The 26,123-nt window shown below is 37.9% G+C and overlaps 1 protein-coding gene across 2 annotated transcripts in view; it reads right to left on the reverse strand.

Annotated features, from left to right (window-relative positions):
• The window catches only part of LOC114402956 (chromosome transmission fidelity protein 18 homolog), an 84,528-nt gene extending 67,400 nt beyond the window's left edge, over positions 1-17,128 (reverse strand). Inside the window, exons 1-7 of one of the 2 annotated variants that reach the window (XM_028365666.1) lie at positions 16,458-17,128; positions 15,140-15,201; positions 14,826-14,963; positions 14,418-14,693; positions 12,960-13,046; positions 235-336; positions 84-149 (exon numbers count right to left, since the gene is read on the reverse strand). In XM_028365666.1, the coding sequence (XP_028221467.1) occupies positions 84-149; positions 235-336; positions 12,960-13,046; positions 14,418-14,693; positions 14,826-14,963; positions 15,140-15,201; positions 16,458-16,974 (1,248 nt within the window). In that variant the 5' untranslated portion in view covers positions 16,975-17,128. The remainder of the gene's footprint in view (positions 1-83; positions 150-234; positions 337-12,959; positions 13,047-14,417; positions 14,694-14,825; positions 14,964-15,139; positions 15,202-16,457) is intronic. The other variant, XM_028365665.1, reaches the window with a different exon arrangement.
• Positions 17,129-26,123: the final 8,995 nt, after the last annotated feature.

A 26,123-nucleotide genomic window follows, 5' to 3' on the forward strand; every position in this document is an offset into this window, starting at 1 on the left:
TATGACTACAAATCTACAATTAACAAGGTCTGTTTAGACAATTCACTTTAGAAGACAGACTGAGATTGGCATCTAGCACTAACCATCTTTAAAAGAACCTCCACAGCACCCTTGCCATCACCAAGAGCTCCATCAATTTCATCCACCACCTGAAAAAGGCAACAGATAAGCATTTTCACATCCATGCAACGATAGTAAGATACAAAATGAAAATATTGAAAGGAAGAAAAATACCAGACACTTTGGCCTTGAGTCAGACAAGACAGAGTTCATCTGGACCACATCAAGGATTTTGGCTTCAATTGATGCTGTTGAACGATCATCACTAGCATTGACCTACAAAATTTAAAACTCTTGTTTAGTATATGTTCAAATTAAATGGATGTATGTAGAGGAGGAGGAAAGAGAGAGTGAGCTAATGAATTAGAAATTGATAATGATGCAATGTGATGCTGTGATAAGAAAGAAAAGTAATGCCAGTAACCCCTAGTTATGACAATACTAGACATCCAGACCACTTGGCCTAATTAAAGTAAAAAAGTAAGCAAATCATGAAATATAATGATGGAAGCCACTACCAAGTCCGAAGAGATCATTTAAAATAATTTAAATATTTGAACATACAATAATAATATGAGAATATTTTCTAGAACGCATGACATTTTATGCCAAGGATATTCCAACCAAGGAACAAGCTTGTTGAAAACAAATTGAAGACGGGTTTTGGGCATTTGGACCAGACCAAAACCAATTCTAAATTAAAGAAACCCTAAAAACCCAACCCAACTAAGGCCCAATGTTATAAAGAAGCCTAAAACCCTGACCCCACCCAGGCCCAAAACATTAAAAAAAAATTATCACCCATCTAAAAACATATCATCTCCTCTCAAACATTTGAGGACCTGCTACAAGCATTAAGCAACCTTGTCCACCGACCTCCGACAACCACCTTCCTCCAACGACCACCCAGAGATGATCGTCATCAGCGATCTCCAGAGTCAGCCCTTCTCCCACACCCTCAACCTCAGCATTAAGCAAGTGAGAGAACGAAACAGAGAAAGAGTAATTGAGACACCCAATCTCAACTATGTCAGAAAAGGGTACCAGCAACATACTACGACAATAGTGGTGGCAAAACGAGGGGAGAGGAGGCGGAAAAATTGGAGGAATGCACTAGACGTGTATTCCTTCTACTTCATGCGATTCCCAAAGGATATGGGGAAGAGGAACTATGGTTTGAATTCAAAAAATTGGGTGACGTCAGAGGTTTTTATTGCAAAGAAAAGAAATAGGAGCGAAAGGAGATATGGTTTTGTGAGGTTCAAAGGGGTTGACGATGTCCAGAAACTTGAGAGACAGCTGGATAATCTGATTATATGTGGCCATAAAATGCATGCAAACCTACCGAAACATGGAATGGTGGTGAAGCCGACAAAGAAACTCTACAAGGAGGACCAATATAAGCAAGGGCCACTCAGGGATATGCAGGTAGACAGAGTCAACATAAAAGACATGGCGATAACAGCACAAACACCAACAAAAGGAGGAAAAAGTAGAATTATACTCATCGACAAACATTGTCGGTCTCGTATGCGACAATGGTGATGACAAGCAGCAAAACGATAGAGAAGAGATGGTCTACGACAGATGCTTAAGTGACGGTAAAGCCTTCCCATTCATCAATTCAGCTTACAATATCCATGGAGAAGAATTTTTGTGCGATGGAGGGGAAGATATTAAGCCAAAATACCTTGGTGATGATATAGTGCTACTCATGGGCCTTAGTGATGAAAAAGCAGAGAAAATATGCAGGGAAGAAGATGACAGCAGGCTGTCCATGTTTCATTCACAGGAGAAATGGAGCCCACATTTGAGGACTGGTTTCAGGCTAGTTCGGGTTTTGTGCTGGAGAATTCCATTACATGCATGGGACTTGGAGAATATCAACAAGATAGTGGCGGGAGTGGAAGAAGAGGTGGACTTTGACGATGATCTTGAAGATCTCAAACGCCTGGACAAGGCACGAGCGTTACTGAAAACACCATGGCACCCAACAATCAACCACAATGTGCTGGTGTCCATTAGCGGGGTCAACAATGTTGTTCATATTGTTGAAAATGCGTGTTACAGTCTAAACAAATGCAGAAGCAACAGGGGTACTTAGAAGGGTCATTAGAGGAAATATCGTCAGATGAAAGTGATGCGGGGTTGAGCTTGCTGTCGGGAGGAACACTGCATGTTGGAGAGTCTCTGATGATACCCATGGTGGTGGGTGTGGAGGGGGACAAATAGACGCGAAACAGTGGGAAGAACCTTTGATCTAACGGTCAATGCAATGTGCAAGGACCAATGGGCATTAACTAGGACCCACTGAAATGTGGACCCACCAATATTAGGTCCAGCGATAGAGTTCCAAGACATGGGGATGATGCAATACTCTCTTTCAGCAGATTATTGACACCCACTCAAGGGTGCCAACAGGGAAATAGAGATAGCAACACCGAAGGGGGAAGAAATCAAGAGGAAAGATCTATAGAAGCATACACAAAAATAGTGGATAGCATTATGACTGGTGTAGAGAAGACTGAAAATAGAGATGAGAATGGAAAAGATAGGGAAGAAAGGGGTCCACTCATGAATAACAACTTTGAATTAAAGGGGGTACAGGTACAGGTACAGGATGAGTCAGAGGATAGAGAAGCTGTTGGTGGTTGTTCACTTACAGGAAACTATCTAAGAAACAATGTTCAGAGACAAAGACACACAGATAAGCTGTTGGGCTCTAGTACAAATGGACCTGATCCTGTTTTCCATTCTTGCTTTGGTACGAAAGGACCTGATCCTAATTGAAAAGTATATTCAAGAAGTAGGGGGTACAAAAAGGAACATGAGCCCAGGAAATAAGTGGGATCCATGAGGAAAATAAAATACAGAACAGTCTAAATGGAAATAAAAACAATAACTATCAAAACAATCTACAGACACCCACAAAAGTACCTAGAAGAGGTGGGTTGAAGGAGATTGTGGGTTGGGTGGAAAGGCACATGGAAAACCATATTACAATGTCAATGAAGTCAGCCTTGAGCCCAAAAAATTGTGAGTTGGTCAAAGAAGTAGCTAACAATTGGGAGATGGCAAAACAACTAGGAGTTACTTGCTGTGACCAAGAAGGGATAATGATGGATAAAATGGTCAATATGGAAGAAAGGGATAAGGGAGAGGTTTAGAGGATGGGAAGCAGTGAAGTTGATTAATGAAGATTATAACATACATAAGGGAGTTAGGGAGGAGGTTAAAGTGGGCTTCAATCAGAAAATTGGTGACAAAAGAAAGGGTAGATATGTTATGCCTACAAGAAACTAAGAAGGAAGTCATAGAAAACAATATATGCCAAGCTTTGTGAGGTAACTATGGTGTCAGTCAGGAGATGCAGTCAGCATGTAATAGTGCTGAAACTACTATGCATTTGGAATAAGGAAGCATTTAAAGTAGAGAAGAAGCTGAGGGGAAGTGGTGTCATTTACCTGGAAGGTACAAGGGCAACAAATGGTGCAAAAGTGATAATTAAAACATTTACTCGCCTTGTGATACAGTTCTGAAAAGAAATCTGTGGGAACAAATCAGACAACTGAAAACTGCAAATAGGGGGTGGGGGTGGCTATGGCTATGGTGTGTATTAGGAGACTTTAACAATGTTAGAAGACCATTAGAAAGAGTGGGTATTTCTCAAAGGATGCAAGATGAGGGCATTATAAAGGAGTTTAATGAATGGATTGCTGACTTAAGAGGTTGAGGATTTGGCCTGTGTGGGGAGAAAGTTCACCTGGTACAGACCAAATGAGACTACTAAAAGTAGATTGGACAAAGTGCTTGTATCTGTAGAATGGTTTGCCAAATGGTAAGCACGCAATTTATGGAAGGTGGTCCGTGATAGCTGGACAGAGACCCCTGTAAGTGGCAGGGGGGTTTTGTCTTAAAAGAAAAAATTAAGAGACTAAAACAAAGGCTGAAAGAATGGAATAAAACCCAGTTCGAAGACATTGAGTAGAAAATAAGAAGATTAGAGACGGAGCTTAACAAGCTGGAAGTAGAAGGTGATGACAAACAACTAACGGCTGAAGAAATAAAATTGAGAAGGCAACTACAAGAGGATTCGTGGGTAGCAACACACTCAAATGCGTCAATTTTGACGCAAAAGGCAAGAACTAGATGGATCAAGGAAGGTGACTGCAATTCCCGGTTCTTCCACATGACTGCAAATTGAAAGCGTAAAAGCATTATGATTAAAGGTGTGTTTGTTAATGGTTGCTGGATAGCAGAGCCATGTAGGGTCAAAGAGGAAATTCAAGATTTCTTGAGGAGATTCAAGGAATTTGAGTGGGAGAGACCAAAATTAAACGAGGTCAGATTCAAATCCATTGGACAACAACACAATAATTTCCTGGCGGTTCGATTTGATGAAAATGAGGTGAGGGATGCGGTGTGGGAATGTGGTAATGAGAAGAGTACGGGACCGGATGGTTTAAATTTCAAAATTTATTAAGGAGTTTATGGGATGATATCAAATCAGATTTGCTCCGCTTTTTGGATGAATTCCATGTTAATGGAGTTTTTTCCAAAAGGGGGTAATGCATCATTCTTAGCACTAATCCCAAAGGTCCATGACTCTCAAAGTTTAAATGAATATGGACCTATTTCATTAATAGGAAGGTGTGTATAAAATTGTGGCCAAAGTGTTATCTACAAGATTGAAGAAGGTCATGCCAACCATCATTGACGAACGCCAAACTGCTTTTGTAGAAGGCAGACATATGTTGCATAGTGTGCTTATAGCTAATAAAGTGGTTGATGAAGCAAAAAGACAATAAAACCTACCTTGTATTCAAAGTTGATTATGAAAAGGCGTATGACTCAGTATGCTGGGAGTTTGTCGTGTATATGATGAGGAGGATGGGTTTTTGTCTTAAATGGATTACATGGAATGAAGGTTGCATGAAATCAAGGTGATGCTGAGATGTTTTGAATTACTGTCGGGATTGAAGATTAATTTTGCCAAAAGTAGTTTTGGGGTGTTTGGGACGACTGAACATTGGATTATTAATGTAGCCAGCTACTTAAATTGCAGAAGGTTGTGAGTACCCTTTACTTATTTGGGTATCCGTGTTGGGGCAAACCCAAGGCGTAGAGAGACATGGGATGCAGTAGTCAAAAAATGTGAAAGAAAATTGTCAAAATGGAAACAAAAAAAATCCTTTTTTCGGGGGAAGAGTGACTTTGATAAAATCAGTATTGAACTCAATCTCAATATTCTACTTCTCTTTTTTTAGGGTGTAAAAGAAGGTGGTGGATAGATTGGTAAAGCTACAGAGGTGGTTCTTGTAGGGAGGAAATTCAAATCAGGAGAAGATCGCCTGGGTGAGCTGGGGAACAGTATGTATGCCAAAGGAGGTAAGGGGGCTAGGTATCAGGGATTTGAGGAAGTTCAACTATGCTTTACTTGAAAATGGTGTTGGAACTTGTTTCACTGTCAAGGTGAATTGTGGGCAGTTCTGAATTCAAAATACAGAGGTTGGCATAATCTAGATGAGACATGAAGTTTAACAAAGAATCTATATGGTGGAGGGACCTCAGCTTCATTTGCAATTAGATGGAGGAAGGGAGGTGGTTTAATAGCAACATAAAATGGAAAATAGGTTGTGGTTCAAAGGTGTTATTTTGGGAAGATGTTTGGAAGGAGGATGGAGTGTCGCTAAAGGAGAAGTATCCAAGACTATACTAGATTTCTCAACAACAACAATAACAAGTTCAGCAAATGGGGATAACAAGTTCAGCCAAGACAACATTTTCTCCAACACATTTATGGTGGTTCGGAGAAAATGATGGCTAACAGATGGAAATGGTGGCGGCTAGCATTGACTTGGATGATCTGGAGGCACATAAATAATATTATCTTCTCCAATGTTACCTTTAGTCCCAACAAAATGCTGGACGACGCAGTGTTCTTACTATGGTCATGGCTCAGACATCTGGAGAAGGATTTTGACTTTCACTACAATCAATGGTCTACCAATATCAGGGATGGGTTTCTAAGAAGCTGAGGATAAGAAAATAGAATAAATATGTGTAAAAGTTTAATCTTGTTTTCAGACTTGGCCCAAGTCAATCTTTACGTATGACTTGGATCCAGTTCTGATGTACATCTTGTATCTTTTTAGTACCTCTGGTACTTAGTAATATATACTTATTATCTTTGCTGATAAAAAAAAAAACCAAATACAGATTGGGAATGGCAACTCCAGTGGAGAAGGTTTTTTCGGGAAGGAGAAAATAGCTGCAACTGCAAATTTTAAGGAGGAAATACAGGGTTTGGTAGTACAAATGCAGCAAAAACACTTGGACTTTGGGAGGGGAGTTAAGTGCAATGTGTTCAGTGTGAAATGCGTATACACTTCTCTACAGAACCTTGTCATTTGTGACTCAGGATGAAGTGTTTAAAGCAATATGGAAATTAAAAATCCCAAGCAAAGCCTCAATCTTTGCTTGGAGATTAATACCGGATAGATTTCCTAGAAGGAACAATTTAAGAAGAGGTGTGAAAATAAATGATGCTGGCTGCTCATTTTGCAGAAGTCATGAGGAGGATGCATCTCACTTATTTTTTATTTTTTTTTTATCAGCAACGATAATATAATTTTATATAGGAAATAGAGTACCAGAGGTACCAGTACAAAGAGACCAGTAAGATGGTTCCCAAGGGCAGACTAGGGCAGTCTCGAAGGGAACCAAACTGGAATAAGAAATATACATGTAAGAAGACCCTATAGCTCTATCCCTATCTAACAGCAAAAGCCTCTGTAAGGTTAGATGACCATTGATTGTAATTAGTTACAAAATCCTTCTCATAGTTTCTTAGCCATGTCCAAAACAGAAATGTAGCATCCTCCATGAGTTTGTTTCCATTGAAGGTCCCATTTGAGAAAATAATGTTATTTCTCATCTGCCACACTGACCATGTAAGCGCCACCCACCAAACCCTCCACCTACTAACACAAATTCCTTTGACCCCGTCAATCATATGTTGGGCAAAATGTTGCCTTTGATGCAGTGGAAAAACAATGGAGATATTCACCCAGGACGTGATTTCCCACCAGAGAGGTATGATTTTGCTACATTGGAAAAAAAGGTGTGATGTATCCTCCACTGTACTTCTGCAGAATGGGCATGTTTGGTCCTGTATTTCCACCTGCCGCCTATTTAAGTTTGCTTTGGTGGGCAATCTGTCTCGAAGTAGCCTCCAAACAAAAACTGCAACTTTGGATGGAATCCGCAGTTTCCATAATTGCACAAAATCTGCAACATCTTCCCCCTGCACTGCATCCCCCCACAGCATGTCGTAATCAGTTTTCGCTGAGTATTGACCAGAGGGTTCTGGTTTCCAGACCCAATCATCCCTGCAGTTCAGCTGGACCCTCACTGCTGCCACCTCATTTATGAAGTTGTCAGCCATAGATACCTCACAATCAAATAAGTGTCGCCTCCATTGGAAATCCCATTCCCAACCAGTGGCTTTGTGATCTCCCATTTGCTGAATAAGGTGATTCTGTTGGCAAGAAATAAGATATAGCCTTGGGTATTTGGCTGCCAAAGTTGTCCCACCACAAGTCCACTTGTCCTCCCAAAATTTTATTCGATCACCGCAACCCAACTTCCACTCCAAGCCATTGTGAAAAGCAAACTCTTGTTGCGGATGATGGAGTGCCAATTTCAGATCCCTCCACCAAGAAGAATCATTAGAACCTCGAGATGCTTCATCTAAACTCCTCCAACCTCCGTACTTTGATTCCAGCACTTTAGCCCATAGCTCTTTATGGTTTTGGAATAAGCTCAATTTCCATTTGCCCAACAATGCAAGGTATTGTAACAAGCTAATGTTCACATTATGGCTTCCCACTGAGTACCCTCTGAATAGATTTTTCTCCACAGCTTGTCTCATTAGGCCATTCAGACCCTCAGCAACTATATTAAAAAGAAGTGGCGCTAATGGATCGCCTTGTCTGAGGTCTCTTTGGGGTTTGAATTCAGCGGAGGGGCTCCCGTTCACCAAGACCGAAACTGATGCAGAAGACAAACATCCTGCAATCCATTGTGTCCATTTGGGGCAGAAATTCATCCTCCTCATCATGTATTTCAGAAATTCCCATGATACTGAGTCGTAAGCCTTCTCATAATCGACTTTGAACACTAGGCATGACTTTTTACTTCTCTTAGCCTCCTCTACCACTTCATTTGCAATAATGACTCTGTGCAGCAGGTGCCTACCGCTTATAAAGGCTGATTGCCGTTCATCTATAATGGTAGGCATAACTTTCTTCAATCGATTGGCCAATAGCTTGCTCACTATCTTGTAGACACAACCTATTAGGGAAATAGGTCTATAGTCATGAAGGGATTGCGGATCAGACACCTTAGGAATCAATGCAATAAAAGAGGCATTGCTTCCTTTTGGAAAATGTCCATTAACAAAAAATTCGTCCAAGAAGCGCAGGATATCAGACTTAATTGTGGGCCAAAACTTCTTGATGATATCTCCTTTAATCCACCTAGCCCTGGATTTTTGCCTCAGCAGCAACTCATGAGAAAGTGCAGCTACCCACAAGTCTTGCTGCAGCTGCCTTCTAGCATTAGCCTCCTGGGGTGATAAAAATCTGTCAATTGTCTGCTCTTCCAGCCTGTTTAACTCCCCCTGAATCTGCTTGTACTTCTTGTAAGTATCTCCAAACTCTTCCTTGTTCCAAATCTGCAATCTTCTTTTAAGGCGTTTTAATTTTTCTTTAAGTACATACCCGCCCCAACCTCCTATCTGAGTAGATGTCCAGCATTCATGGACTGTTTTTGTAAAGGAGCTATCCTTCAGCCAATAATCCATGACCCTAAAAGGTTTGGGTCCCCAATCAATGATCTTTGATCTAAGCAGAATAGGACAATGGTCAGAAAAGTTTCTTTCTAGAGTGTATTGGGTTGTATCTGGCCATTTTGCCATCCATTCATGAGATATCAGAAATCTGTCCAGTTTGCTTTTAGCTGAACCATTTGGCCTGAACCAAGTGAAATTTTTGCCCACCCATGGCGCATCCTCTACCTCCAATTCATCGATCCAATCATTAAACTCCTTGATGCTAGTATCACCAGCCCCGTTACAGCACTGCCCCATCCTCTCTGCTGGATTTCTCACATTGTTGAAGTCCCCCAAAATACACCATAGCCCCCCACTGTTTTGATTCCTCAACTGCTTGATACTGTCCCAAAGTACTCTTTTGTTCTGAATGTCGCATGGTGAGTAGATGCACATAATGTGAACCAGCTGGTCTTCCTTGATCCAATGGCCTTTCAGTAAGATAAAACCTGCTCCATCTATTTTGCTTTGCAGTTGAAAAGCTTCATCACTCCACATACACAGTAAACCACCTGTTGTGTTGTTTGCAGGCTGTGCTTCCCACAGTACTGCTGAATCCCCCCACAATGTTTGACATAATCGCTTATCAATGAACTCCTTTTTTGTCTCTTGGATACAAATCATATCAATATGTTCTTTCTTGATCATTCTTCTTATTGCGCCCCACTTCACTCTCCTCCCTAATCCCCTAACGTTATAGGAGATAATATTCATGGAATATGTCTTCCTTCTCCCAGCCTCTGTGCCTCCTTTTTATCTCTTTCCTCCATGTCTTTTATTTTCCTGATTATCACCCCTTGTTCTGTGTCACTAATTACCCCCATTTCTTGAGCCATGTTCCATATGACTACTGCCTCCTCCATAGGCCTGTTCTCGGGTTTTTCATTCTCCCCACCTTGCTCCTCCGTTTGACTGCTCTCAGGTTTTTCACTCCCTTCGTTGCAGTGTTTGAGTGCATTCCTCATGCCATTTGGGCCCACTGCTTCCATCTCCCCTAGTATCTTCAGGCAACCCAGTTTGTTGATCTCTGGTCAGTATTTTAATTTTTGGGGCTGTATGTATAGTTGGTTGAGTTGAGGGGTCCAGTTGCAGTTTCTGTTTGCACCTCCGAGATCTTGATTAGACCATCCAGTTATTGCTAGGTGTGTTTTTTAATGGTTGTGGGCTGCTGCTACTGGCTTTGTTAATTTTGGAGGGGGTGTGACTAGGAAAGCCCAACTCCCTACTAGCCACGTTTGCTCCCATGTGATAATGTTGTATCTTTTCTCCCATCAGGTCTACCACTGCCACATCATCATCTTTTCTAACTTCTGGAGTTCCACTAGGATGCATAAAGTGCACCCCTTTTGAAATCGCGGTGTCATTGGTGAGAGCATTATTTTTTGGTGCATCCTTTCCTTCCACTGCACCATTTCCTCTTTTGTGAAAGTTCTTATCCTCCTCGGGCTGAACCACCTCCCTGGCAGCCTGCACCCCATAGTCTTGACACCTGGCTTTTGCATGAAACGCCTCCTCTGAACTGGACCCCTGACAAGCCACGTGGTTTGTGCGTGAGTCTGCACACATGACTGTTGTGGTTGGTGAAGGTATTGGTGGTTTGAATCGCAGGTCCAAGGCATTATCCAGCAAACGAAGCGATGGGGTTGGACCGGTGGGTAATGACGAGGATCCACGGTCAATGCTTCCGGCAGTGGGCTCGCGTCCTGGCCGACAGCAATCGGTGGTAGTTGACACAATGGTAATGTCGACGTCGCCGACTTGCTCTACAATGGCATCCCGTCGCCGGTCAGTCGTGTTTGGCGGGCTCAGGATGCTCGCGGCGTCACCTCCCCCGCCGTGAAGATCGTGATGGGGCCAGCTTTGCTCAGGCACGAGTGCTGACGCCGGAGGTGCGACTTCATCTGCCTCAAGGAATGACGTATCTAACTTTCCCGATATAGGCGTTCCAATACTACTGTCATCAGATGCGACTTCGTCCGACGACCATGTGTTTCGCGTTCTCCAGCAATAACATGGCTCTACATTCTGGCTACATTCTTCCACTACGTAAATATCGAAACTCTCCCCTCCTACGAACACCCTTACAGTATGCTGGATTGTCGGTCTCCAGGGAGTGCGGATGAGGACCCGTGTTCTGTCGACACGTCGGGCTGCTTCCATATCGTCATCAACGTCCACCAGTTCCCCAAATAAGGTGACAATGTTCTGGATGTGCGTCTTTTCCATTGCTATTAGAGGAATTCCCCAGCATTGTACCCAGGTGATTCGTTGTCCCGGACGAAGCCCTGGGTGCCATTTTTCCAGTGAGTAAAATAATACCACTTTTCCATCCTCCATCTCCTTCTTCAGTCCTTCCGCCTTATCCTCCGTGAGCCCGAGTAACAACACCATGTCGTCTCCCATGTATTTCGGAGTTACGTCAACTCCAAAGTCCCACAGAAGGTCTTCCTCAAGTCTGTCGAAGACCACGAGGTTACTGAGTCGCCCTACCCAAGCCTCGCTGAACCATTTTTTGTCCTTCAGTGAGATATCAAGGTGTATGGAGGATAGGGAAGGTGTGTGACCGTTAAAGTCAACGTTTGGTCTCCTCCTCTGCCCAGCCTCTGTCTTGTTACCAGCCACCACTGCCGCATAGGAGGTGGAAGCTGATGTTTGTCTCCCTCGTGCTACTGAAATCTGGGTCTTGTCCTCGTACCACCATGGTTTCAACTGAGTCACCCTCCCCGTGTGTCTCCCATACTTGGGAATGTTAACGTACAATTTCAGACCACCAATGATCATCTGGTCCATTGCCTTTGCTAGCCCATGTACGTCTTTCACTCCTTTAAATTTGGCGAAGCCAAACCTTCTCCCCGTTCTTGTTCTTTTGCTTAGAAATGAAGATCTCCCTCAGGTCACCCCACCTCCTAAAGTGATACCACAACTCCTTCTCTGTAATGTCCTCTGCAAAACGTGTGAAGTAAAATGTCGATATGTCGCCCTTATCCCGCCAGTTTTGTCGACTATATCCTTGTTGTTGTCCATCGTAGCTTGTTGTAGATGTCCGTCAAGGATCCTCGTTGAAGCTCACTCTACCTCTCTCTCTTACATCACTTCCTCTCCTCTCACTCTCCCCCCCACTGTTTCTCTCTCTACACATTCTCTCTCTAGTGGTGCACTAAATCAATATTTGCTTGCAGTTCAGCATTGGCCTCAGGAACTGGAACTCCCCTCCCAACTCGCTCACGTGGACGAGATTTCTTGACACCATCAGCATTAGCTTTACCAGCTGCTCTCAATCTTCTAGCTTCTTCATCCCGTAGCTTTGCATCCATCTCCTTGCTGGGAGGATATTTTTATCTCACTTATTTTTTGGTTGTGATAAAATCTTGCCACTTATTTTTTAGTTGTGATAAAATCTTGCCGTTGTGGTGGGAGTCGATGTCGTGGGTAAATATTGTGGGGGCATTCTCAAAAATTCCAAAAAACCATTTCCTTCAACTTGCTTATTGTAATTCTGAAGGTTTTAGGGGTCAACGATGGCCGAGTTGGTGGATCGCCCTCACTTAGTGTATTTGGCATCATAGTAATAGGATTGTATTCCTAAATGAAAGTTTCAATGGTCATAAATTGATGGAGGATGCCTTATTCTTCTGCTGGACCTGGTTTAAAAACCTGGAAAAAGGATTTGATATCCCATTTCATTCTTGGTCTAGCAGTATTAGGGATGTTTTTTGTACTCGGGGACAATAGTGTATAAAATTACAGATCTTGTGTGTGGGTGGTTACCTAGTTTACAGCTAGATCTTTGGTTCCTTAATACTTGTTCTGTATATTGTATTAGTTAACCATAGTTCTGCTCCTGTTGATGCTAGGTTGTATGCAAATCAGTACCGCTTGTACTGCTTTCACTATTACTTATAATATATATCTAATTTTTCCGATCAAAAAATAAATAAATAAAAAGTAAAATAGGTTACAGCTTGAAGACCCATGAATCTATGTGTAAAATAATACAGAAAAATACCTCCACCACATGATATCCACAGTGCCTAGCAGCTACATGGGCAAGTGTTGTTTTTCCAAGACCTGGTGATCCACAGAGCAGAAGGATCTGTAATCATTATGAAAATTCAGTTAACAATGTGATTCAACACTCAATATCTAACAATGGGGTTGGTATCATAAAACATTATAAATCAAATGGCTGCATCTTATACAATTTACAAACAACACAATGAGCATAGTGTAATTGCATGATTAGAAGGATCATATTGAAAATATTATCAAGAATCAATACATTAATACTAACTCCATCCCTAAATATAAAACTCTTTTAACTAATTTGCACTCATTAAAAAAGTTAGTTAATTTAATTAGTAACATTAAATTTGTTAACAATTTATATAATATTTTCAAAATTACCATTAAAATTATTAAGACTCATCATCTCACTCTTTTTACTTAATTACTTTCTACCTAATTAATTAATGTGTGTTACTCATCTTTCCCAATCCTCACAAGAGAGAAAATAAATTTACCTTTTAACTTATAGCATTTATTGTTTATTGATTACAAAAATTGTAAATAATTAAGAGTATTTTGGCAAAAAAAAAATTAAAGCAAGAGACAACTAAAAGTAGTCATATAAAAAGGGACAACCAAATTTTTCAAAAGAATTTTATATATAGGGAAGGAGTTAGTATATCTGTTGTTTTATTAAAAGGCTTTAAATATTAAAAGTCCCAAAAGAGTTCAAAAATTAAAATATTTTTCAGTAGAATCCATTATAAAACATATAAGATGGAAATTTGGACCACTTGGATCTGGAGTGGCATTCCATTAATAAGTATTCTAGAGAGAGCTGCAGCATGTGGCAATTCACACTCCATACATCAGAATTTTAGAATATGATTTGGACGGAAGATAAGTATTTTTGTCCATAAACTATCAAATAATCAGAAAACATGAGTGGGAAATGCTCAGAAGGAAGCTGAAAGAATAGACCTGTTTCCAATATATCAAAAGTCCTCAAGAGTAAAAAATGTTTACATTTCAAGATAAAGCCAACTGCTTTCCAAAATTATCTATCAAAAAAGAGTCAATAGTTCATTGTTACAAACCCAACCATTACATGTTTAGTGAACGTGATCACACAAACAATCAAAATACTAATCACAACCCAAATACATAATCCCAAATACTAATACATATTCTAAAACCCACCCTGGATCGGTCTAGAAGAAACATATTGTTAACTAGTTAATTATGATCAGCCCGTTAAAAATCTCACAAAAATGGTCACCAGTCTTCACAAAATCAACACAATTAATAGCACAATTCTACCAATTTGGCACTATTGCATATTTTCTTCTCAAAAATGACAAATGCATGGATGGCTATGTAAGAATAACCACTTGGCTACAAATCATATTAACCAGACAATTATCAATGAAAATGCAATCAGACAATTATTATAAATTACCTTTTGTTCTGGAGGACCAATATTCCTTGACTTTGCATTCCATACATCTTGAATACTCTTTGAACTACCACTCTCATCCATACTTCTAGCATTTATATACCTCCTCCCATTACTCCATTTGGGTCCTCCATTCATCCTTGGAAACTTTGAATTCAATGGTTTCTGATTGTGGACAATAGAAGAATGTCGTTTCAAAGATGACAAAACATCATCTGATGTGCTTCGAATTTCAGATCCAAACACAATAGAATCCCATTGTTTCAACCACAAGAGTACCTATCGTAGACAACCAGTCAAATCCGTCAATGGCAACAGAAGCCAAGCCAAGAAAGTCTAAGAATAATATATCTTTAACTATACAGTTTTAATAAATGTTTTTCATAGCTAAATGTTATGCCAATGACTTACCTCGCGATTTGTCTGTTCATCACTGAGAAGCTCGGTAAATGATTTTGGAGCATATTTATCAACCCAAAGTCGCTCATGAACCGTTTGTGCTTCAGGAATGTCTAGAACACTTTGGCCTTCAGAACTAGCTTCCAAGGCCTATATCATTACAAGAGCAAGAATAAAGAATCAGAAATATTACAAGTCATGTTTGATAACAATTTTAGATGCTTTCCAAGTGACAAACAACCACAATGCAAAAACACTGAAATTTTCATTCAAGTTTCAGAAAATCAGAAGCTCAGAAAACACATTGTTAACTCTTTAGTCCAAACCTTAGCGAAAGCCTCTTGCTCCAACCTCTCAAGTATAACATTAACTGGTTCTGAACTAAGCTCTGCAACCAAATAGAATTCAAGCAAATTAGCTCAGCATCAAACAAAGATCATTATCAAAATTTAAGCAAAAACCTTACATTAAAATAATTGTATTTCTAACAAAGTTAGATCCTAAAGTAATGTTCGGGAGTCAGATTTTGGATGGGGAAAGAGAGGAATACCTTCATTTCTATTAAAAATCAGATTCAAATATTTTGTATTTATTGAATAGCTGTTTGTAGGCAAGTCATATCTGATATATAGCCTAATCATATCTGATTTGTAGGAACAATATATCCTCTAATTATGAGTATTTATTGTACTAAGCCTATATATCAAACTCTGTGATGTCATTCGAACACATGGATTCAGTAGCTCTATGCCTCTCCTTTCTCTCTTTGAACAATTTCTAATAAATATTCTCTAATTTGATAATCTTTTAAAAGAAAACAAATAAAATGATAAACTACCATTAACTTAATGTCCTAGCGTTTTATTTACTTCAACAATAGCATTATATAACTCTCTTAATTCATAAGTTATCCTTCCTTTTCTTTTGTACCAAAAGTCCAAAACCTCTCCTCCAAAATGCCCTCAAGATCTGAAATTGTGAAAACGCAAATAATCTTGGTGCATCTTCAGTCATATTCAGTTCAGGTTATTTTTTAATAAAATATTCCCTTTTTCTTTTAACAGTTTCATCCAAAACTTTATCTTAATTAGCTAGGGACGTGAAAAAAAAAAAAAAAGTAAACCACCAATTTCATCCTAGTACTATTACCCTCCCTGCTAAGAAATCCTTGAAATAAAAATAATAAATATACTCTAGTAGTCCTCGAAATATTAAAAACCATGTTAGACAGTCACCCCACACCCAAAAAAAACATTTAAAAGAAACCTTTCAAATTACCTAAACCATACTACTAAAATATATCAGCATCAACTTAAGGACTAACGTGATGATTGATGAATATTCAATAATTCAGGAATTATTTTAATGATTTAATTTCTCTAGGAATTATTAGGAGAGGGGATAACTAAATTAGTTAAATAGTTTCATTTCTCTAGGAGCTACTAGCACAGGGAGTAATAATTCAAGAAGAAAAAGTACCAGCAGAATAACCTCGGTCCCTAAATTTTACAAAAAATACACCATCTTAAGGACTAAAGTATCGAATATTCGACATTTCAAGAATTGCTTAAATAGTAGTTTTATTATTATTGAAAGGAACGAAATTGGTGGTTTATTAAAATTTTAAAGAAACAAAAAAGGTACCAGCAGAATATCCATTGTAATCAAGCTTCGTGACGCGCTCCTCTCCTTGGAACCGGTTCAGCTTCGCGTAAACCCTGTTGCCGCTGGGCGCGGTGATCGGCATGCACTCGCCGTCAATCTCCGAGGCGAATCTCGACAGTGTCTTCTCCTTCTCGAACATCATTTCCTCCATCGCCTGCTCCGGAGGAGCCGGCGGAGGAGAGTACCGGGGCCAGTCCTCGTCGGCCACGGCGAAATCCTCCTCGACGGCAACCCTAACCTTCGCTCTCTTCTCTTCTGGAGAAGGCGGACGCGATCGCTTGTGGCCGTTGAATTCGGGCTCCGCCGAAGGAACCGCGAGATCTTGCGGCGACGGCGATTGTTGAGAATTTGATTCAAGAAATTCGGCGGCGGGGTCTAGGTCTGGGAAGTAATAGTGATGGTCTTCTTCTTCTTGTTCTTGTTCGGCAAAATGAGAATTTGATTCGAGAAATTCGAGTTCTTCGGGGAGGGGAATATCCATGTCCATATCATCCATGTCAGTTGAGAGAGAGAGGTTTCAATTTGTGTAAGAAGAATTGAGAAGAAAGGTTTGTGTGTAGGTTAAGTGAACTCTGGTTTTGGCGGGAAGGTGAGAAAAGATTGCTGGATTGGAGACAGTGTTGTATTCTACTATGCGGCTTTCCAAGGGGCACGAGTCAATCTATGCGCGTGGTTAGGTGCACCCAGCATTCTTGAAAATGTCAAAATTGTTCTTGCTTAGTTTTTCACTTCCGGATCCGTAAGTTGATCCGTAAGTCTTTTTCGGATCAACTTGATTCGTAAGAGACTTCCGGATCAAGTTGATCCGGAAGTTACGGATCAAGTTGATCCGGAAAAGACTTACGGATCAAGCAGATCGGGAAGTCTCTTACGGATCAACTTGATCCGTAGGAGGAAAAAAAATTATAATATACTTTTAAATACAACATATTTATTTATAATATAATTAAATATATTTTTTATTTTATTAAATATAATATATTTATAAATATTGATTTATTATAAATAATTAATTTTTTTGATATATTTTTTTAGAATAAATTTATTTAGAAGATGATATTAAAATACTTACTCAGTCCCATTATAATTATTGTTTAAGGTTATTTTATACATATTAATAAAAATCAATAAATACATAAAAGATAATATTATAAAGAATTAATCATATCATTATTAATATTTATAAAGAATATAAAAAAATAATTAGTATTATATAAAAAATTAAAATACTAACTACTTTACAATACATTTTTTTACATGATCATTAGTATAAGTGGGAAAATTGTAATTATAAGAGAATTTAAAAATATTAGTACGGTATATACGATCTTAGATAACGAATGATGTCCATTTTTTGGTTAATTATTTTTTTTACACCCTTTTCAACTTCTTTATTTCAATTATATTTAAAGTTATAACACGCGTGTATATAGACACAAATGGAATACACAATCAATGAAAATAAATAAAACTAACATTAGTAATGAAAATAAATAAAACCAACAATACTCATGAAATGAGTTCATGTACAATATATGTATATACAAGGAATATCAATGTAAAATATGTATATAAACTAAGCCTGATCAGTGCGCCGCCTGCGTCTACACCTAACGTATACTAGATGGTCCTGTGTGACACTCCTGGCCAATCTGAGGCATTCTTCGATCACCTCATGTGTCGATGAGCCACGAGTGACCACCCCTAGACTCAGATGGCGCTCCAACCGCTCAGCAATGTCATCACAAACTTCCTGTTACATACAAAACAAACTAATTACACAAATTATTATGCAAATATTGAGGTAAATGACGTAAATTATTAGTATTACTTACCACTGCATGTCTGGGCTCCTTCGTAGATGTCGACGATGCTCCTGGCTCCGGCACGCGAGGGATATTCGTCTGTGGGGCCTAAGGGACGACTCGGGGCTGCGGGGCATGACCATGAGGCAAAGGATCTACTGCGTGGCCTGGTGTCATGAAAGGATGGGAGATGCGGAAGAACCAGTCGATGTAGTCACTGGAACACGCCCCTGGCACCACACACACCTCACCTGCAGGTACAATATGATCCTCGTAGTGCATCCACCTGTCGTGTATATCATCATACGAGACCCATGAATCGACAGGAGAAGCAGGAATGGTCTGCGTGTAACCAAACTGCCGCACGACCCTCTCTGGTCGGTAATACACAGCAACAGGCCCCCAACGCAAGAGACCAGAGTAGCATGATCTGACGTGGAAGTCCCGGACCTCCCGATGCTCCCCATACAGGATCCAACAGACATCCGGAATCTGGAGTCGGTCCAGGTGCTTCCTATACGACGGCGTGCGAATGCTCTTCACGGTCTTTTTCGTCGCAATCCACCTGCACGCACGCGGAGAAGCCTTGTCGTAGTCCTGATCAACGGTGGACTCCGCAACTGAGGGAAAGTGCTCGTAAATCCAGCACTACAGATGTAACATTCAAATTATAAACATTAATAATGAAAGTGTAACAAAATTTAAAGTTGAACATTGTTTAGCCTGAATGAATGAAAAACATATTTGTTACCTGCAATAGTGTGATGTAACCGCCAAGATGTCGACTGTGGCTCATGGATGCATCGTTCAGCTGGTCGTACATATGAACCAAAGCAGCCACTCCCCAAGCGTACCTATCTGTCATACTAAGGTCCCGAAGGGCCTCCAAGTAGACAACATGGACATTGGTTGCACTCTTGTTAGCAAACAGAGTGCAACCCAGCAGGTGAAGAAGATATACACGAGCCGCAGCTGTCCAATGACCTGCCTGGCATCGGCGCTGATATACATCACGTACCCATTGCAAGCGTATGTACGGTCCGCGACACTGGACTATCTCAGCCCTAGCAGACTCTGGAGACACCATCAGCAAGTCCACCAGCATCTGAACCGCATCATCCACATGCAAGGGCTCAAATGCGTGAAAGTCGCCTATAACAGGAAGATGAAGAAGAGAGGAGACGTCGTCCAAAGTGATGGTCAGCTCACCCACCGGGAGATGGAAACTAGACGTCTCCCGGTGCCAGCGCTCCACAAACGCGGACAAAAGTCCCCGATCACCGGTGTCTACCGAACACACGATCAGAGGACTTAGTCCTGTACCAACGATGAGTCCCTTAATGGCAGGGACAGGCCTACCTAATCTATGGACCTTCCTCCCATGCGAGGATAACTTCAATTCAGGACGCTCCTGAATTGAAGTATAAAAGGAACGCACAATTCGTTAAAATTATCATTTAAAGGAAAACTAATAGTATAATTTACAAGTAACTAAAAATAAATAGTATAAATACCTCTCCCGTCCATACGCTGCAAGCAATGTGATCCGCATACGTTGTCAACACAGATGGGTCGCTCGGACCACCCGGAAATCCCTAAGGCTGATCCTCAGCCACCTCTGCGCCTGTGTCCGCAGGAATGTCCTCCACAACAGCTGGTGCCTCCATCGGGTCATCCTGAACGTCTGGGTCAGGGATGACTGGCTCCTCGACGTGATCCGCAGTCACAGCGACTCGCTGCCTCCGTGCGGATGCAGTAGGTCGTCGACGCTGTGGAGCATCATCGGAATCATCATGATCTCCTCTACCCACACCTCTGCGAGTGACCTGACCTAAGGCACGACCTAATCCTCTGGTCCTAACCATGATCTGCAAATGAGTACCGCAAAATGCATCACTCATTTCATTTTCTCAAATTTCATGCGTCTAACGCATATAGGACATTGATTTGGGACAACATGGTTTTGGTTGTGTTCGTCTCATTGATACTAACATCAGTAGAGTATGGACAATTTAATTCAGGCCAAAGAAGGCACAGAATTCAATGGATCAAAGAATTTAGGACTTTGTTGCGAGAATTAAGGGTAAAATTTTCCTTATGAGGATTAAATGGATTGTTTTATAAATGTCTCCATGCATTAAATGGATTGAATGGATTGTTTATCTCTTCATTAAATTTTCCTTTACGTCTATAACATTAATTATATTTGTGTATCAAGACTTTGATTGGCCAATGTTGAGCCAATCAGGAAGAGAAAATTGACATGTAGAATGATTTATTCCATAGGTGTTGAATGAATTCACACATGGGAAGCAGGAATGGTTCAGGTTATGAAGCTGAAATGGTATCCATATTCTCTCATATTGAGTCCCCTGACAGATCACTTCATGACCATATAATTGAAGCTCTTGGCAAGCTCACTGTTGAACAAGGAATTCCTTATGTTACCAAAAAAGTCATGAGAAATTAAAACAAGTTTTCATTTCTTGCTAAGAATGTTTAGTGTAGCCCAAAGTCAATTCAAGGATCTCGAGGTTGTGATTAAATTTAAAGTCCCTTTTATTAATTGAGAATTTGTGTTTTGTTTCTCTACCTTTTATGTTTTCAGTTTTTCAAATTTAATTGATGATTATGATAGGGTTTTGGGAATTGAATTAATATTAGCATTAGGTGATAGAATGGTTGCTTAATTGATGACCAAAATGCTTATTGCTCTAAAGTTTGATATAAAACCATTTGTATGGAATAGTTGGTTCATCATTTGTGATATTATATTATAGCCGACCATGTGGCTTAGAGTTCTAAATAACTTAAGGTTTTGGGATAGTTGGTTCATGATTCCAAATGCATTTCTTCACATACAGGCTCAAAGGTTCTAAGCAAACTACCATCATGCCAAATTCCCAATTCTATCATGTCAAATTCCTATTTCCTAGTTTAATTCATTAATTGCAAGTATTTGCATCTATCTAAGGTATGAATTTAGGTAGAAGAAGCTGCAGATTGTTATTCATTGTTGTTCTCCTCTAATTTTGGATTTAGGTACAAGAAGTTGCACATTGTTATTCATTGTTGTTCTCCTCTAATTTGGATTAGGTACAAGAAGCTGCACATTGTTATTCATTGTTGTTCTCCTCTAATTTAGGTACAAGAAGTTGCATATTGTTATCTAAGGTATGAATTTAGGTACAAGAAGCTGCAGATTGTTACTCACAAGTATTTGCATCAATCATATTGGTCATAACTTAGTTAAAGGAAGTACATGGAAGTTGGCTTATATGGAAGCACATGGAAGTTAGCTTATAGGGATATCAATCATTAGCATACATTCATGGCAATTTGTATGAAATAGTAGATATTCATGACACTATTTATCAAATATTTAGCATACATTCAGAGGTATCAAATAATATTTGGCAATTTTTGAATTAAAATCAAACTGTGAGTTTTACGGATCAGGTGATCCGTAAAGTATGTTGAGTATTTTACGGATCAAGTGATCCGTAAACTACTCAACATACCTTATGGATCACTTGATCTGTAAAGCTCCCAGCGATTTCCGACAGCGTTTTCCGCCATCGCCGACAACATTGGAGCCAAAAAAAGTCAAGTTCACGGGCCTGACCTCGACGGTGGACGCAGGAAAGCAGGAAGAAGAAGACGCAGGAAGCTTCCTCGCACCACCACCGCACCTCCTCAATGAAGAAGAAGAAGAGCCACAAAGAAGACGTAGGAAGAAGAAGGCGCAAGAAGAAGAAGCATCAAGAAGAAGCAGGAAGAAGAAGAAATGTGATGAAGCAGGAAGATGAGGAAGATGAAGAAGCAGGAAGAAGAAGGAGAGAGCTGATCTGAAAGAAGAAGAAGGGAAGCGCAAACGCGGGGAGGGAAAGAGAGAGGTTACGTTTTTTAAAAAAATTAACGAAGGGCATTTTTGCCTTTTCACACTAATTGTTGGGTGCACTAGCAAAATTGCTGGGTGCACCTAGCAGCACTCTCTATGCGCGACTTTTTGAGTTTAAGAAAGAGTGTTGCTAGGTGCACCCAACATTATTGCTGGTGCACCCAACATTCTAAGAAAATGACAAAAGTGCCCTTGTTTGGTTTTTCTCTTCCGGATCAACTTGATCTGTAACTTCCAGATCAACTTAATCCGGAAGTCTTTTACGGATCAAGTTGATCCGGAAGAGACTTTCAGATTAACTTGATCCGGAAGAGGAAAAATAATTTTTTTGTTAATTATACAAGATATTTAAAGATATTTATTTCATTAATTATAATATAATTAAATATATTTATTTATTTTATTAATTATAATATATTTATAAATATTGATTTATTATAAATAATTAATGCTAATCAATCATAATCATAATTCATGTTAATCAATCAATCATGCTAATCAATCATAATTCCCTAAAAGATGATATAAATAATTTCAGAGTTAGCAATCATAATGCAGTTTTTGAAATTGCTAACTCTGAAATTATTTATATTCTCTTTTAGGGAATTATGATTGATTAGCATAATTGATTGATTAGCATGAATTATGATTATGATTGATTGATTAGCATGATTGATTGATTCTGAAAATTGCTAACTCTGAAATTATTTATATCCTCTTATAGGGAATTATGATTGATTAGCATGAATTATGATTATGATTGATCAGCATTAATTATTTATAATAAATTAATATTTATAAATATATTATAATCAATAAAATAAACAAATATATTTAATTATATTATAATTAATGAAATAAATATATTTAAATATCTTGTATAATTAACAAAAATTTTATTTTTCCTTTTCCAGATCAAGTTGATCCGGAAGTCTCTTATACATTATATTTTTTTAATTTCCTTTTAATATATATATTTTTATTATTTTGATTTATTTAACAAACCTTAATCTTTGCTGTTAAGAAAAACTGTATGTTGTATCTTATAATTTTATCAAATTTCTACTAAATTTTTCAATTTTAATCTTTAAAATTATTCCATATTGCAATTCCAACTTAAGTGTCCTCATATTTAGATTGAAAATAATATGTCGAGAGCTTTGAGTAGAAAAAACACAACTGGCCGCGAGACCAAATTTATTTATTTTAAAAAAGAATTTAATCAACTATTAATTTTTAAAAAAATCTCACAAAATTTAAACTAGATAAAACTAAAATGGAATTATAAGTCTTTTCCTTAATCAATAATATATATATATATATATATACTTCAAATATAAAAGAATCTCTTGGATAAACCTTATGTGCTTCCATTTCATTCGAGACAACACTATTATACATAATATGAATGAAAATGAAAATAGTTACTAACAAATAAAGAATCTAAATAAATTTAAATAAAAAAAAATACAATAATGCTTAAACTAATAGAGATGTTAACTTTAAAACAAAACAAAAAAAACTAATACAAAGGTTTATTATTTGCCTTTGGGACGTAGAATTGTATCTCTCGTTGTTTTAGGAGCTGCAGTGACCTTACATTCCATTTGACATATTGTGACAGAGTACATGATATAGATTAATAATTAATTGAAGAAATAAAAAATTTCAAGAAATAAACGACTTTCATTTTTTTTAAATGGTAACTCAATTTTTTTATATCATAAAACTAAAGAATTTTATTTTATTTTAAAAAATAAGTAGTTATATTGATTAATTAAAAAATTAATTAATAATTTGATAGATGAATAAATAGATAGATAATCAAAATATAAGAGTTTAAATCTTAAGTTGTATTTTACTCTTTTTTAATTCCTTTTTCCATAGTTTCTCTCCTATACAATTCATTATTAATGTCTAGATATATTTTTCGCACTTTTTATACTTTCGGGGACTAAATTTGCATTTTCATTTTACAAGACGAAAAGCCAAAAAAATATTATGACAAATATGCCCTTATGTTGACAATCCATGTCGGCAATCATTTCAGTGACAAATTTGTCCCTCCGTGTCATGTAGGTTATTTTATTAACGGTGACGAACGAAAGTTAACATCAGGACATATTTGTTGCACTTTTTACACTTTCAAGGAATAAAATTTTGTATTTTCATTTTTCAGGGATGCATTTGTTAACGATTTGCACTAGGGGTGTTCAAAACTGAACCAACCCAAACGGAAAACCACAAACCGCAAAAAAAAAAAAAAACCAAAATCCAAACCAAACCGCGAGTTTTCGGATTAGTTTGGTTTTTTTTATAGAAACCGATTTTCGGTTCCTAGTTGAAAATCCAAACCAAACCAAACCAAACCGCATATTTACATATTATATATATTTTTTTTAAATTTTTATTTTAGTACGTGTGACATTACCCAATAGGTGCGGATTGCGTTTCACTTATTTCTGTGTTGTGTTTCACTTACACACTACTGACTATACAATTCACGTTTCACTTACCATTACAGTAATGACATTACCCTAAACCCTAATATTCTTCCTCTTCTTTCTACGAGTACCAGCGAGCAGTGGCGCACCTCAAAACCCCAACCTTCTTCTTCTTCCTCCTACCAAACAGCGCGCCTCCACACAGTTCACTACACAGGGAAAAAATTATTGTAGGGAGATTTGCTAAAATTTATGTTTGATTAGTATGTGAAGGTGTTTGTATGACATGATTTGTTGTTCTAATTAGAGTTATTCTAGGAAGCATGAATAGATTTGGATTTGAATTTGGATGACACATCTCCTTTACATTTTCAATTCAAAGATAATAGTACTGAGTACTGATTGAGTATTAAAAGAAATATTAATTCTTTGATTGTTTTACTTGAATTATCGTTGTAACAAATTTTTATGAATTACTTGAATTATTTGACTGTTTTATGTTTTTATACTTTATTTTATTAAGGAATATTTAGATCTACAATATGTTAATTTTTATTATGATTATAAACAAGATTTTATAATTTAAAAAAAACCGCCCAAATCGCATGTTAATTTATTGTTTGGTTCGGACGTAATTTTGAGATAAAAACCGCCCAAACCGCACTGCGAACACCCCTAATTTACACATTGAGGGATAAAAATGACTATTTACCCTTAGTTTTTTTTAGTTAATATATGTATTAGTTTGAGTATTATTGTATTTTTATTTAAATTTATTTGGGTTCTTGATTTGTTAGAAATTGTTTTCATTTAATTCATATTATGTATAATGAGTGTTATCTCTAGTGAAAACACATAAGGTTTATCTAGTAATTCTTTCATATTTGAGGTATATATATATATATATATATATATTATTGATTAAGAAAAAAGACTTATAATTTTACTTTAGCTTTATCTAGTTTAAATTTCCTAACACTTTTAAAAAAAAATAGTTGATAAAATTATAATTTTTAAATAAATAAATTTGGTCCCGTAGTCGGTTGTGTGTTTTTTTCTCTCAAAATTATTGACATATTATTTTCAATATAAATATGAGGACATTTAAGTTGAAATTGTGATATGGAATAATTTTAAAGATTAAAAGTGAGAAATTTAGTAGAAATTTGATAAAATTATAAGATATAAGATAAAGATTTTTTTAACAGCAAAGATTAAGGTTTTACAAGGAAATCAAAATAATAAAAATATATATATTAAAAGGAAATTTAAAAAATATATTGCATAAATTACTAAATGAACAAGAGCAATAGTAGTAGTAGTAGTAGTAGTAATAATAATAATAATAATAATAATAATAATAATAATAATAATAATTAGTCACAATCTATCATTAACCTCTGAGTCTGAATATATTTGTTGTACTTTTTATATTTTCGGGGACTAAATTTTACATTTTTATCTTTGAACGCATTTGTCAGCGGAGTGGAAAAAT

The sequence above is a fragment of the Glycine soja genome, chromosome 20 (assembly GCF_004193775.1).
Source record: "Glycine soja cultivar W05 chromosome 20, ASM419377v2, whole genome shotgun sequence".
NCBI classification, from domain to species: Eukaryota; Viridiplantae; Streptophyta; class Magnoliopsida; order Fabales; family Fabaceae; genus Glycine; species Glycine soja.